Raw genomic sequence first — 16,126 nt, 5'->3', positions numbered from 1 at the left:
GCAAATGTTCCCTGAACATTTGTCACATTTCTGCCTTGAATTTCCCTGAGAACATCTGCTCCCAAGCTCCTGGCAAATAGCATCATATATCTGGCTACCCCAATTAAATGTTTTCCCAAATTGTCTGCTCCTATCTCTCTCCAGCGCTATGGTAAAGGAGATAGAGTTGTGATCACTACCTCCAAAATGTTCTCCCATAAAATGTTCTGACACCTGACCAGGTTCATTTCCCAATATCAGATCAAGTACAACCTCTCCTCTAGTTGGCTTATCTACATATTGCATCAGGAAACCTTTCCTGATAACACCAAACAAACTCCACCCCATCTAAACCCCTTGCTCTAAGGAGATGTCAGTCAATATTAGTGAAGTTAAAATCACCCATCAAACAACCCTATTACAATTGTGCCATTCCAGAATCTGCTCAATGTCTCTGTTACTATTGGGGGGGGGGGGGGTCTATAAAAAATATACCCAGTAGAGTTACTGCCCCCTTCCTGTTTCTGACTTCCACCCACAATGACTCAGTAGATATTTCCTCCTTTTCTGCAGCCGTGATACTATGACTGATTAGCTGTGCCGCTCCCCCACCTCTTTTTCCTCCTTCCTTGTCCTTTACGAAACATCAGCAGCCACTCCTGCCTGAGTTATCCAAGTCTCTGTAATAGCCACAACATCATAGTTTCATGTACTGATTTGCCTAGTTCATCTGCCTTGCTTATGATAAACCTTGCATTAAAATCTATCATCTACCTATCCTTCCTCAAATTCCCTACAAGCTGTCACTACTTCTGCACCAACCACCCCACCCTCTGCCTCATTACTTCGGTTCTCACCCCCCTGAAAATCTAGTTTAAACCCTCCGCGATAGCATTAGCAAACCTTCCTCCCAGGATATTGGTTCCCCTCCAGTTCAGGTACAGCCCATCCCACTTGAACAGATCATCCCTTTCCCAGAAAAGGTTCCAATGATCCAAGAACTTGAAACCCTGCACCATCTCCTCAGCCACTCATTCATCTGTGCTATCTTCCTGTTCTGACCTTCACTAGCTTGTAGCACCGGGAGTGATCTGGAGATTACCACCTTGGAGGCTGTTCTCTTCAGCCGCCTTCCTAACTCCCTAAACTTACTGTGCAGGACCTCTACCCCTCTTCTGCCTATGTGTACCACAACCTCTGGCTGTTCAACCTCCCCCTTCAAGAATATTCTGCAACCGCTCAGAGACATCCTGGACCTTAGCACCCAGGAGGCAACACACTATCCCGGTGTCTCTTTCACTGCCGTGGAATCTCCTATCTGTCTCCCTAACTATCGAGCCCCCTATGACTATTGCTCGGCCTGACTTCACCCTACCCTTCTGAGGCTCAGACCTGACCACAGTTCTATTGGTCTGGCTGCTGCTGCTGCTGCCTTGCCCAGATAGGTCATCCCTCTCAGCAGTATCCAAAGCAGTATATCTGTTGCCGAGGGGAATGGACACAGGGGGACCCTGCACTGACTTCCTTCTCCCTTTACCCCTCTATCTACTCCCCGAATTCTGCATTCTGGGTGTAACCACCTGCTCAAAATTTGTATCTACCAGTAAAGATTCTAAGAGCTATATGATATGCTCCTGTTTTAAGAGTAAATCCATCAGTGCAAATTTGTAGATAAAGACAAGATAGGTTACGTTTTGAAAACAGGCTGGAACACATTCAGGGATGCAACTACCTACAACCATCTGATTAAAATTGATGAATATGTGAGGACGGTGACTGGCTACATGGAGAAGTGCATTGAGAATGTCACTGTTATTAAACACACCGATGTGAGGACAAATCTGAAGCCATGGCTGATAGTTTGTGATGCTGCCTTCAGATTGGGATAACAAGAGCTGACATGAGAAAGTACATCAGGAAGGCATAACAGGATTACTCACAGTGAACATACAGCCATTTACGTGATACCAGAGACATGAGGTGCATGAGGCAGGGCATTCAGACCATAACAACTACAAGTCCACCCTGCATGTCCACAGTAACGTTTCTCTTCCTGATAGGCTGAATGTCTTTTACGCACGGTTTGATGCATGGAACAATGCGCTGGTGAGGAAGGTCCCCTCTCCCTTGAGGAGCAGGCACTCTGTTTGGCCACAGCTGATATGAGGAAGACCATTGCCAGTGCCAACCCAAGTAAAGCTGCACGGCCTGATAACACACCTGATCAGGTGTTGAGGGACTGTGTAGTCTAGTTTACAGAGGTTCTAAAAGTCATCTTCAGTATCGCTCTAGAACAGTCCAATGGTCCCTCAGGCTTCAAGGCAGCCATCATCATCCCAGTGCCCAAGATGGCGACGGTAATCTGCCGTAATGACTACTATTCAGTGGCACTGACTTCAACAATAATGAAATCCTGTGAGAAGCTGATTCTGGGTTGCATTAAATCCCACCTTTCTCCTACATTGGACCCTTTCCAGTTCGCTTATCATTCAACTCGGTCCACTGATCATGCTATAGCCTCTGCACTCCACTCCGTCCTGCCCTAGCTGGAAAATGCTTCCTATGCTCAAATGCTGTTTATTGACTTCAACTTGGCACTTTATACAATCATCCCTCAAAAGCTGGTGGATAAGCGTTCTTGCTGGGTCTCAACACCTCTCTCTGTAATTGGATCCTGGACATCTTGACAGAAAGACCAGTTAGTCAGGGTTGGCAGAAACATCTCTAACTTCATCTTGCTGAGCATCAGTGTTCCCCAGGGCTGCTGACGTATGACTGCATTGCTAAATCCAGTTCAAACAGAAACATCAAGTTTTCTGATGACACAACAGTGCTTGGCCTCATCAACAATGACCATGAGACAGCGTACAGAGAAGAGGTAGAGCAACTGGTAGAATGATACGAGCACAACAACTTCAGTCTCAATGTGAACAAGACCAAAGAGGTGACTGTGGAATTTCAGAAGGGGCAAGATGCCCACCCCTCACTGCTCCTCTGTGAAGGGAATTAGGAGTACTAAGTTTCTAGGCGTGTACGAAACAACGATCTCAACTGGTTCCTCAACAACATCTCTTTGATCAAGAAAGCACTGTAGCATCATGACTTCCAAGGGAGATGAGGCAAGTGAGGCTCGTCCCCCCCCCCACCCATTCTATCCAATTTTTAAAAAAAAAACAATATCACCTTCAAGAATGTCCTGACCACCTGTATCATCGACTGCGACAGGAAATGAAAGACATCTAACCACAAGACCCTACAAAGGATTGCGAGGACTGCTGAGAGGATCATTGGGGTCTCTATTTCACTTATCTGAGCTCTTTGACCCGCTACCATTAGATAGAAGGTTCCATAGCACTAGTACAAGAATTGTTAGGATGGGAAACAGCTTCTTCCCTCAGTCCGTAAGACTACTGATCTCCCTGCCACCACCCAGAAGCACCATAGCTAAAACAGTAAAACCTGTTTATTTTTCAACTTGTGTCATAAATGCACCTTATTATTTGTTAATTTATTAATGTTCGTATTACTCTGAGTGTTATGTATACGAGTTATGTACTGTGTTGTGCACCTTGACCCAGAGGAATGCTGTTTTGTCTGACAGTATACACATGTACAGTTGAATAACAATAAACTGAACATGGTAAGTATAGATAGAAGTATCTCAAAGATATATTAATAAGTTAAATGAAATGACAAAATTTAGGCAATGAATGAAAAATTGATAGATCAGAGTATTTTGTAAATTTTAAAAGCTCTAGAAATATTCAATGTTCAAATGGAATTTAGGGAGCTACATACTTACATTATTAAAGTGTCAAAGGCCAAAATAAATCTAAAACACAAATGGGATTGCAGCCTTAATTAACTAGTCAACTAAAGTAACAAAAAGATAAGGTATTAAACTCATGTTCTAAATATACAACCCTTCACTTAGACAACATCAGGAACACAGGAGCATCTAAAAATGTATATTGATTTACACTGTTAAATCTTATGTTAAAAGAAACAAATTAGTGGTATATTCCCTATAATTTGAGAAGTTAAGGAGATATAGACAACCTATTCAAGACATTAAGGGGAGGACTATATAGCAAGAAGCTATTTAAGTCTACTGGAGCGTCCATGACTAAGGGCTATAGCCTAAAGTTAGAAAATACTTCTACATGCAAAGGATGACAAACAGTTGGAACATTTCTAAAATAATGAAGGACTGGTCCTCGAGGATGCGGTCTTCACGACTACATCTTTGGTTAAGTAACTATTTATTAAGCTCTTTATGTGAGCTTGTTTGGTAATATTCCTGAACAGGACCCTGAGACATTTTACAAAGCTAAATTTTCTTTATTGAGAGTTATTACTACATCACAACAAAATGAGAGGAGAGTGATTCAAAATTTAAAGTAAATACAGTGGATAATTGGCTCAAATCATGAGTGTTGGCATCCACCACATACAATTTAGCACCTCTAACATTAAAAAAAAAACAATTTCTTCAATGATAAATAGCACACCTCTGGTAAAGATCCTTTCAGCCAGTTTCAGGCAAAGATTCTTTCAGCCAGTTTCATCATCTCAAATAGAATTACTTTAATGACTTTCCATCTTATCAAAATACTGTTCAAGCCAAAAGAATTGTTTTAGAGCATCACAGCAAAATGAAATTCATTATTTCTTGTCCATTCATATGTTGGGTTTCACTAGCTAACAAACTATCTGCTTGAGAAATATGAAACTCAAGGCTTTTTATTTATTTTTTTCAGTTATAGTTCAATTTCCAGTTGGAGAGTTAAGGGTTGAATTAACAAATTTATTAAACAGAAATAATTTTAATCAAGTTACAGCAAAAAATGAATTCAACAGCATGGAATGAAGAATCTGTTTTTGACTAAAGTTGTCAAGAATATTTTGGTCTGAATATCATTTGCTTCGACAGTTAAATATAAAAGAAGAGGTGGGAAATAGAACTAAACTGAATTTTAAAACTTGAAATTACACTTTCTTTGAAAAATATATAATTAGAACCAAGCCTATTCTGTGGAAGTGCAATGCAGTTCATGTAAAGATACAATCCTTAATAGGGCAAATTTTTTTGAGGACTGTATATAATTTATCAAGGGTTACAGATCAAAAGTAGTCATAATGTGTGAAACAATCTGAGCCAACAGTTTAACTTGCTCCACTAGAAAAAGTAGTTTACTTGCAAGTTCATTTAGTTAAATTGCCACACATTTTAACAACAATGGTAAGTTTCCTTCTATTGGAGAAGGGGTAAAGATTGTACGAGTTGAGCAATAACTGAGAATGTGCAGTTTAAAAAGTGAAAACCATTGGTACCTGAGCCAGGTAGTGACCACATATTCCATTATCTTGAGATATAGGTGTACGTCCTTGATGGAGAACGGGTTTCATTCTGGTTATTCGATGGCACGTTCAAGAAGTCCCAGATCAGAATGGTGTCATCATGGGAACTACTGATAATCTGAAATTCATCAAATTGAAGTCGAAATACCCGACCAGAATGTTCCTAGAATCAAAACAACTATGGTTCAATGACATATTGCTACACAGAATCAAACTACAGTGTATTAGAAACCAAGGGAGGTTGTCCGCAAAGCACTAATTCTAAAGAAATACCTAGCCTCAACTTGATAACTAATTGAAATCTTGTGATGTCACCTATGTTACACAATTTCACTGAGACACATTCCCATGTGCAACTGTCATTGTACGAGATAAAAACTTGGGTTTCCTAGACTTGCGTCAATTATTCCTCGTCAATTTTCTCTTCAAATATGCATTGAACTCTTCTGAAAATTTCCATAATTGAAATTACTTCCTTAAGGCACTACTAATCAGACCACAACTCATTACATTCCCTCAGATTCTTTTCCAAACTGCTCCAGACTTATGTCATCTGGTTAGCTGCCAGTGGAAATATTTCCTTCTATTACTCTTTCAAAAGCTCTCAAGCATACTGTCATGGAGCTTAAGAACTGCTTACAAGAGCTGGCACAAAATGTTTTACTTTTCCCCTTCATTGGGCACCAAGAATAGGAATTGAAATAATGCAAACCAAAACCAGCAAGAGCAATGCTCTCCAGTTATCAGGTTCAATCTGCTATCAAACTTTTGATGACCTAATGCACGTTTGATGCTGCTTTACGGGTTCCTGTACATTTCTCCACTCTGATGTGGGAGGTCATCAGGTGTCGGATGTGGGATGTCCGGGAAACTGCCAGCCTCCTGACGGCCACATCTGCGTTAGGGAACTGGAGATGCAGTTTGATGACCTTCGTCTGGTCAGGAAGAGTGAGGAGGTGCTAGAGAGAAGCTTTAGGCAGGTAGTTACTCTGGGGCCTGGGGAGACAGGTAAGTGGGTAACAGTCAGGAGAGGGAAAGGCGAGAAGCTAGAGAGTACCCCAGTGGCTGACCCCCTTAAGAATAAGTACTCCTGTTTGAGTACTGTTGAGGGAATCAGCCTACCTGGGGGAAGCAACAGTGGTCGTGCCTCTGGCACAGAGTCTGGCCCTGTTGCTCAGGAGGGTAGGGAAAGGAAGAGGATGGCAGCAGGGATAGAGGACTCGAAAATTAGGAGGTCAGACAGGCAATTCTGTGGACGCAGGAAGGAAACTCGGATGGTAGTTTGCCTCCCAGGTGCCAGAGTCCTGGATGTTTCAGATCGCGTCCATGATATCTTGAAGTGGGATTGGTACCAATGACATAGATAGGAAAAGGGAGGAAGTCCTGAAAGCAGACTACAGGAAGTTAGGAAGGAAGTTGAAAAGCAGAACCTCAAAGGTAGTCATCTAAGTAATCTCAGGATTACTGCCTGTGCCACGCGACAGTGAGTATAGGAATAGAATGAGGTGGAGGATAAATGCGTGGCTGAAGGATTGGAGTGGGAGCAGGGATTCAGATTTCTGGATCATTAGGACCTCTTCTGGGGCAGGTGTGACCTGTACAAGAAGGACAGGTTGCACTTGAAACTGAAGGGAACCAATACCACGGCAGGGAGGTTTGCAAAGGCTACTGGGGAGAGTTTAAACTAGAATTGCAGGGGGGTGGGAACCGAACTGAAGTGACGGAGGAAAGGGAGGTTGGCTCACAACTAGAGAAAGCTTAGAGACAGTGCAAAAGGGAGGATAGGCAGGTGATAGAGAAGGGATGCACTCAAATCAATGGTTTGAGATGTGTCTATTTTAATGCGAGGAGTATTATCAATAAAGTGAATGAGCTTAGAGTGTGGATCAGCACTTGCAGCTATGATGTTGAGACCATTACAGAGATTTTGATGGTGCAGGGGCAGGAATGGCTACTTCAAGTGCCAGGCTTTAGATGTTTCAGAAAGGACAGGGAAGGAGACAGGTATATGGAGGAATTTAAAGTGGAGGGTTATATGGGAGGCAGGGTTTAAGAGTTGGCACAACATTGTGGGCCAAAGGGCCTGTACTGTGCTGTATTGTTCTATGTTAAAAGAGATGGGGGCGTGGCACTGTTGATCAGAGATAGTGTCACGGCTGCAAAAAAGGAGGAAGCCATGGATGGTTTGTCTACGGAGTCTCTATGGGTGGAAGTTAGGAATAGGAAGGGGTCAAATAACTCTACTGGGTGTTTTTTTATACACCACCTAATAGTAACAGGGACATCAAGGAGCAGATAGGGAGACAGATTCTGGAAAGGAGTAATAACAGAGTTGTTGTGGTGGGAGATTTTAATTTCCCAAATCTTGATTGGCATATCCTTAGAGTGAGGGGTTTAGATGGGGTGGAGTTTGTTAGGTGTGTTCAGGAAGGCTTCTTGGCACAATATGTAGATAAGCCTACAAGAGGAGAGGCTGTACTTGATCTGATATTGGGAAATGAGCCAGGTCAGGTGTCAGGTCTCTCAGTGGGAGAGCATTTTGGAGATAGTGCTCACAATTCTATCTCCTTTACCATAGCACTGGAGAGGGATAGAAATAGACAAGTTAGGGAAACATTTAATTGGAGTAAGGGGAAATATGAGGCTATCAGGCAGGAACTTGAAAGCATAAATTAGAAACAGGTGTTCTCAGGGAAACATACCAAATGTTCAGGGGATACTTGTGTGGGGTTCTGCGTAGGTATGTTCCAATGAGACAGGGAAGTTACGGTAGGGTACAGGAACCGTGGTGTACAAAGCTGTTGTAAATCTAGTCAAGAAAAGAAGAGCTTACGAAAGGTTCAAAAAGCTAGGTAATGATAGATATCTAGAAGAATATAAGGCTAGCAGGAAGGAGCTTAAGAATGAAATTAGGAAAGCCAGAAGAGGCCATGAGAAGGCCTTGGCAGACAGGATTAAGGAAAACCCCAAGGCATTCTAAAAGTATGTGAAGAGCAACAGGGTAAAACATGAGAGGATAGGACAAATCAAGTGTGACAGTTGAAAAGTGTGTTTTGAACCAGAGGAGATGGCAGAGGTACTTAATGAATACTTTGCTTCAGTATTCACTACGGAAAAGGATCTTGGCAATTGTAGGGATGACTTGCAGCGGACTGAAAAGCTTGAGCATGTAGATATTAAGGAAGAGGATGTGCTGGAGCTTTTGGAAAACATCAAGTTGGATAAGTCTCCAGCACCAGAGGAGATGTGGCGGACTTTTCTACTGCGGTGGGGGAGCTATACACACATGAGCACTGGGCAGAAAGAACGGAACTAAAACCCCGCAACCGGGAAACAATCTCTCTTTACAAACAGCTTTCAGTAGCGGGAGTATTGCTATATTACCATTATCCTAATTAGTATTACTTATTTTTATAATGCTCACATTACAACAGTATTTCTGTATTTATTTTTCATTTTTTTTGGGATTTACTGGGAAAGTCTCAAAGATCGACTGGTTGGCGACCACTACTCTAGAGTATCAGAAGCTAAGAGGAGATATGATGGAAGATTTTTAAATTATAAAGGCATAGATGGTGTAGACAATCAGAGTCTTTTCTCAGAGTGAAAATGGCAAACACCAGAGTGCATGCTTTTAATGTGGGGGGGGGGGGGGGGGATGGATTTGAAAGATGCTGTGAAGGGCAAGTGCTTTTTTTTGACATGGGGGTGGCAGGTAGAGCTAAAGTGGGAACAGGCAGTTTAGTGAAATTTAAGAGGCTTTTAGATTGAAACAGGGAATGGGAGATGTTTAGCATAAATGTGGCATCAAGATAGGTACATCATGTGCCAAATGGCCTGCCTGATGCTGTATTTCTATGTTCAAATCCTATCAGTATGATGCTGAAAGTAAAATCAGACGAGGTTAGGTCAGCAGAGCAGCCTCTCTAAAGATACAGTATATCAGTGAAAAATATGGGCTGTTATATGACATTTATGAAACTGTTAATGTGAATTTGCATTCATTCCTGCTGTAGTGGGATAGAAATCTATACCACCAGACTAATAGTCCAGGTCTCTGGTGATTTGAATTTGCATGCTTGAGTTAAGCACCCAACATATCAACTACATTATCATACCTCCAATTTGCATTATATAATTCAACGGCCCAAATGGCTTTCTTCCAATCTTCAGTATAAGAGAAGCATGGAACACAGAAAGAGTCTATTCTGTATTAGTGTTGGTAGCAAAAGAGTGACCCAATGATTAACCCAAGACTATTGCAGCATTCAAGTATACATTCAACTCCACCATGAAAGCAATTGATGATTTTGCTTCTTACATTGTTATATTTCTGTATGATGCTGAAGGAGGCCATTCAGCCCAACAGCTCTGAGTCAGTCCTATCCTTCCACATTTTTCCTCTATAGCTTGTCCTCTCACAGGTTCAGTAACTCGACCTCAGTTCTCCTGACCCCACTCCCCACTTCTGGCACAATTGTAAGATGTGGCAGGAAGTTGGAAAACACTGGGGAAAAACACACAACCAGGAAATGAGATCACTGGAGTTAACTGCAGCAGAGCTCTTACGAAAAGCAGGGATCATTTATTCTCCACAAGGGTAATTAATTTCTGGAGATCTAAAAATGAAAGTACTAAGAGCGCTCAAAAATTCATCAGAACTGGAAAAATGAGGAAAATGTATGGTTGAGGTTGCAAAGAGGGGAAAAGAGTTGATAGAAAGGGAGAATTATCTGTGACACGGAGCAGAACAAAATTGTGAAAGAAGCAATTACTTCAAAGCCAAAATAAAACCAAATCAGAAAATACAGCCAGATTTGTGCAGAGAGGAAAGGGTGGTGACCTGAAGCAGTCACATCAATTTCATGCCCTGAGAGCCTTAATGCCCCAGATGGAAAATAAGGTGGTGTTGCTTATGCTGGGCATCACTAGAGCAACAAAGGAAGCCAAAAAAGTGGAAGAGAAAATTGAAGTGACAAGCAATCGGAAGCTCAGGGTTGTCTTGCAGGCTGAGCAGCAATGCTGGGCAAAGTGATCATGCAATCTGCATTTGATCTCTCCAATATAGAAAAGAGCATACTGTGAGCACAGAATGCACAGCCAAATGTATTATGAAAAAGCAACACATATAAACAAGCTGGAAGAACTCAGCAGGTCGGGCAGCATCCGTAGAAACGAGCAGTCAACATTTCGGGCGAAGACCCTTTGTCAGGACTGAAGAGGGAAGAGGCAGGAGCCCTATAAAGAAGGTGGGGGGAGGGTGGGAGGGAGAAGGCTGGTAGGTGCCAGGTGAAAAACCAGTAAGCGGAAAGATCAAAGGATGGGGGAGGGGAAGCGAGGGGGATAGGCAGGAAAGATGAAGGAGGAATGCAAGGGGAAAGCACTATGGGTAGTAGAAGAAGGCAGAATCATGAGAGAGGTGATGGGCAGCTGGAGGAGGAGGCAGAGTGAAACTGGGATGGGGGAAGGGAGAGGGAGGGTATTACTGGAAGTTGGAGAATTCAGTGTTCACCGTAAGTTGGAGAATTCAATATTCAGTTTCAATCTGCCTCCTCCTCCAGCTGCCTATCACCTCTCTCATGATTCTGCCTTCTTCTACTACCCATAGTGCTTTCCCCTTACATTCCTTCTTCACCTTTCCAGACTATCCCCCCCCCCCCCCACCCCTCGATCTTTCCTCTTTTTGGTTTTTCACCTGGCACCTACCAGCCTTCTCCTTCCCACCCTCCCCCCACCTTCTTTGTATGGCCCCTGTCCCCTCCCTCTTCAGTCCTGACAAAGGGTATCGGCCTGAAACGTTGACTACTCATTTCCACGGATGCTGCCCAACCTGCTGAGTTCCTCCAGCATGTTGTATGTGTTGCTTTGACCACAGCATCTGCAGTGTACTTTGTGTGTATTATTTCCTGGGTCCAAGCAATGATAGCTAAAGAGAAGCCTTCCAATTGCCACACAGAACATTGATACATACCACCAAAGTGCGTAGACATAAAGTACTTGCTGGAGCACGAGGATCAAGGGCAGCTTGCAGGTCCCATACTTTGATTTTGCTAGAGGGAGAAGAAACGCAAAGCTAAGTGTTAGCAATGAAATCTATCTAAACCATTGCACATAGTCATCAAGTTTAATTCTCATTTCATTTTTCAATCTTTTTATTGATTTTCAAATAAAGAATATACAAATCAGAGCAGGAGTTTAGCAAACAGATAATATAAAAGACATATAAACAGCAATAATAAAAACAGAAAGTATATAATATCAAAATCAAGTAGGTAAAATATTATATGGCAACACAAGTGAATCTGCAGATGCTGGAAATAAATAAAAACACAAAATGCTGGCAGAACTCAGCAGGCCAGACAGCATCTATGGGAGGAGGTAGTGATGACGTTTCAACCCAAAACGTCGTCACTACCTCCTCCCATAGATGCTGTCTGGCCTGCTGAGTTCTGCCAGCATTTTGTGCTTTCAGGTAAAATATTACGCTGTTATATATACAATGGTCCAAAAAAAACTACAACTCCTCATAGCAATCATAAAAAAAAGATTGGAAATTTTATTTGATAAAGGAAAAAACCCCACTAACTAAACTGAAACAAAACAAAGAGAAAGAAAAAAGTAAGAAAAAGAAAGATTGGGCAGTCCAATTGAGGATAAAATTTAAAAAAGAGAGAGAAAAAAAACATCCTTCCAGTCATCTCCGAACCTTCACGGATAAGGATTTTCCCCAAAGAGAATAAAGAAAAATAAATAAATAAATAAAAAATTAGATCATGTGAAAATATTGAATAAAGGGTCACCAGACTTGTTCAAAATTAAAGGATGTATCAAATGTCCTGCTTCTAATTTTCTCCAAGCTTAGACATGACATGATGGAGGAGAGCCAATAAAAAACAGTAGGTGGGTTAGATTCTTTCCAGTGTAGCAAAATAGCTCTCCTAGCCAGTAACATTGAAAAAGCTATCACATGTTGAGCGGAAGCAGACACTTTACTTGCTTCCTCTGGAATAATCCCAAAAATTGCTGTAAGTGAATTAGGTTGAACATCCATATCTATAACTTTAGATAATATTCCAAACACATCCCTCCAAAAATTGTTTAAACTTACACATGACCAAAACATATGAGTTAGAGTAGGCACTTCTGCGTTACATCTGTCACAAATAGGGCTTATATTAGGAAAAATATGCGCCAATTTATCTTTAGACATATGGGCCCTATGTACTATCTTAAACGGAATTAAAATATGGCGTGCGCAGATAAATGAATTATTGACGAAATAATAAATTTTACTCCATTGATTGTCTGAAAGTGAATGTTGAAGTTCTACTTCCCAGGTGCGTTGAACCCTATCATTAGGTGACATGCGAGCATTCATTAACTGTTTATAAATGATAGCTATTAATTGTTTTTGAAAAGGTTTAAACTGAAAAATAGCATAAGCCAAATTTAAAGAGTAGGCCGAGGGGTAATTCGGTAAAAATTCACATAAAAAAATTCCTAACGGGGGGACGTCACGTGATGACGTAGGATCGAGACGCTGGAACCCGGCTCTCCCGTAAAAAGTTAATAAATTAATGTCTAAATGAAGAAAAGTTAGTCAGTATCTTCTAAAAGTTACTTATAAACTACTCCGGACTGTGTCAAGCAATGCCTCAAAGAAGGAAGATGAAGAAAACTAATACCGGGAAGATTACGCAAGTTGGAACAAGAGCGGGGCCCACGTCTGCCGAGGTACCCCGGTCTCAGGTACGTTGTGCCACCGGCGAGGCGGAACAAGAGACCGCGGCAACAATGGCCATTCCTGAAGGGAAGGGTCATCGTGAATTGCGCAAACCCGAAGGACGGAGCATGCGCAAACGGAAGCAACAAGAACTACAAAGCCCAGCTACCACTGCAACTGAAAGTGATAGCGAATCGGAGGGAGAGTCAAGTGTCTCGGAAGGATCAGATGAAGAAGAAGCTAAAAGTCCTTCTAGAAATATAGAAAAGACTTTGAGGCAAATAATGCGTAAATTAGACACATTAAAAATAATTAAAAATAATCAAAAAAGACTCGAAAAAAAAATGACCAAAATGGAGATTATGCTTGATAAAATGACAAAGAGACAGGAAAAAATGGAAAAAAGAATTACGGACTTGGAAATTACAACGGAGGACATGGTTGAAAGAATGGACAAAATAGAAAATGAAAATGCTGCTTGGGCATCAGAAAGAAAACAATTTATGGAACAAATTGATAAGCTTGAAAATTTCAGTAGACGAAATAATATTAAAATTGTTGGACTTAAAGAAGATATAGAAGGAGAAGACCCAATAAATTTTTTTCAAAAATGGATCCCTGAAAAGTTGGAAATGGAAGGAGAAACTCCAATTGAGATCGAAAGAGCGCATAGATCCTTAAGGCCAAGACCTCGAGCTGATCAAAACCCACGATCAATTTTGATAAAATGTTCACGATACCAAGACAAAGAAAAGATCCTGAAGGCTGCCGCCCAAAGTGCCAAAAATAGAAACGGGCCATTGATGATAGCAGGAAAACCAGTCCTTTTTTACCCTGATATAAGTCACAACCTGTTGAAGAGGAGGAAGGAATTTAACCCAGTGAAAAAAGCCTTATGGGTAAAGGGTTACAAATTTACAATGCGTCATCCAGCAACACTGATAATTTTTTCGGAGGAAGGAAAAAAATTTTTTCCCGATTATCGAAAAGCGGAGGAGTTTGTACAAGATCTTCCATCTATACGCTATGAAGATAGACCCAACGAACAGAATTGATGGACATTTATGGATATTATAGAAAAGGGGAGCAAAATTTTAGAAATACTAAATGAGAATGGTATTTCTTTTTTTTTCTCTTCTTATACATATACGTTTTTGTGTTGCGGGGGGGCTGGGGAGCTTTGGATCGGTTACTGCGGGATTCACGTGTGTAATCATGGCGGTTGCCATGACCCGTACAGCAGAGGGGGGGTAATGTTGTGTTATTTTTCCACAACATTAGTAGGGGGGTATTTTGTTTTTTTCTTTATATTTTAATTTTCTTCTATCTTTTAGCCTGGATGATTGGGGGGGACACACATAGCAACACGGAGATTTTTATAAAGATTTCCCAAGATACCATGAAAGTGGAAAGATTAGGTATTATTATAGATTGGAATAATATAATAAAAAAAAAATAATGACTAATCTACTAAACTTTTTAAGTTTTAATGTTAATGGGCTTAATGGGCCAGTAAAAAGAAAAAGAATTTTAACATATATTAAAAAAATGAAAACAGATATAGCTTTTTTACAAGAAACTCATTTAACGGACACAGAACACCAGAAATTAAAAAGAGACTGGGTTGGAAATGTTATTGCAGCTTCATTTAATTCAAAGGCGAGAGGAGTTGCAATTTTGGTTAACAAAAATCTACCAATTAAAATACAAAACATATTAATTGATTCGGCGGGGAGATATCTAATTATACACTGTCAAATTTTTTCAGAACTATGGACCCTTATGAACATTTATGCACCAAATGAAAATGATGTAAAATTCATACAGGAGGTCTTTTTGAATTTGGCCAACGCACATGATAAAATATTAATAGGTGGAGATTTTAATTTTTGTCTAGATCCAGCTTTAGATAGATCAACAAAGGTTGTTACAAAATCAAAAGCAGTAAAATTAACTCTATCATTGATGAAAGACTTAAATCTGATTGATATATGGAGAAGAATTAATCCAAAAGAAAGAGATTATTCATTTTATTCAAATAGACATAAAACATACTCAAGGATAGACTTTTTCCTATTATCAACAAATATTCAAGATAGAGTGAAAAATGTGGAATATAAAGCAAGAATACTGTCAGATCATTCTCCTTTAATAATGACAATGATAATGACAGATAAAGAGGAATCAGTTTATAGGTGGAGATTTAATTCAATATTATTAAAACGTCAAGACTTTTGTGATTTTATGAAAAAACAGATTCAGTTCTTTTTAGATATAAATTCACATTCAGTTGATGATAAATTTATAGTGTGGGAAGCAATGAAGGCATACTTGAGAGGTCAGATAATAAGTTATACTTCTAAAATTAAGAAGGAATATATGATAGAAATAGATCAATTGGAAAAAGAGATTACGAAATTAGAAAAAGAATCCCAAAGAAATATGACAGAAGAAAAACGAAGACAACTCATTAACAAGAAGTTACAATATAATACGCTCCAAACATATCGAACGGAAAAAGCAATTATGAGAACTAAACAAAGATATTATGAACTAGGTGAAAGATCACATAAAGTTCTTGCATGGCAGCTAAAAACAGACCAGACTTCTAAAACAATAAATGCAATTCGAACAAGAGTAAATAAAATTACTTATAAACCTTTAGAAATTAATGAAGCTTTTAAGAATTTTTACTCTGAGTTGTACAAATCAGAATCACAAAACGACAATGTCAAGATAGAAAGGTTTCTATCACAAATAACTCTTCCAAAATTAAATACGGAAGAACAGAAGGGATTAGATATGCCTTTTACATTGAAAGAGGTCGAAGAAGCCCTAGGATCACTTCAAAGTAATAAATCTCCAGGAGAAGATGGTTTTCCGCCTGAATTCTATAAAAAGTTTAAAGATTTATTAATTCCTCCTCTTATGGAGTTAATACGCCAAGCGGAAAGAACGCATAAACTTCCAGAATCCTTTTCGACAGCCATTTTAATAGTATTGCCAAAAAAAGATAGAGATCCTTTAAAGCCATCATCATATAGACCGATTTCTTTATTAAAT

The 16,126-nt window shown here is 40.1% G+C and overlaps 1 protein-coding gene across 4 annotated transcripts in view; it reads right to left on the bottom strand.

Annotated features, from left to right (window-relative positions):
• Nucleotides 1-16,126, bottom strand: part of LOC140739528 (F-box/WD repeat-containing protein 11) — a 291,401-nt gene that overhangs the window by 46,101 nt on the left and 229,174 nt on the right. For all 4 annotated transcript variants that reach the window (XM_073067919.1, XM_073067920.1, XM_073067922.1 and 1 more), the window contains 2 exons: nucleotides 11,312-11,390; nucleotides 5,314-5,503 (listed from right to left, as the gene is read on the bottom strand). In XM_073067919.1, the coding sequence (XP_072924020.1) occupies nucleotides 5,342-5,503; nucleotides 11,312-11,390 (241 nt within the window). In that variant the 3' untranslated portion in view covers nucleotides 5,314-5,341. The remainder of the gene's footprint in view (nucleotides 1-5,313; nucleotides 5,504-11,311; nucleotides 11,391-16,126) is intronic.

This window comes from Hemitrygon akajei, chromosome 15 (assembly GCF_048418815.1).
Source record: "Hemitrygon akajei chromosome 15, sHemAka1.3, whole genome shotgun sequence".
Lineage (NCBI taxonomy): Eukaryota > Metazoa > Chordata > Chondrichthyes > Myliobatiformes > Dasyatidae > Hemitrygon > Hemitrygon akajei.
Note: the sequence above shows the minus strand (reverse complement) of the source record. Positions and strands in the feature narration are given on the sequence as shown.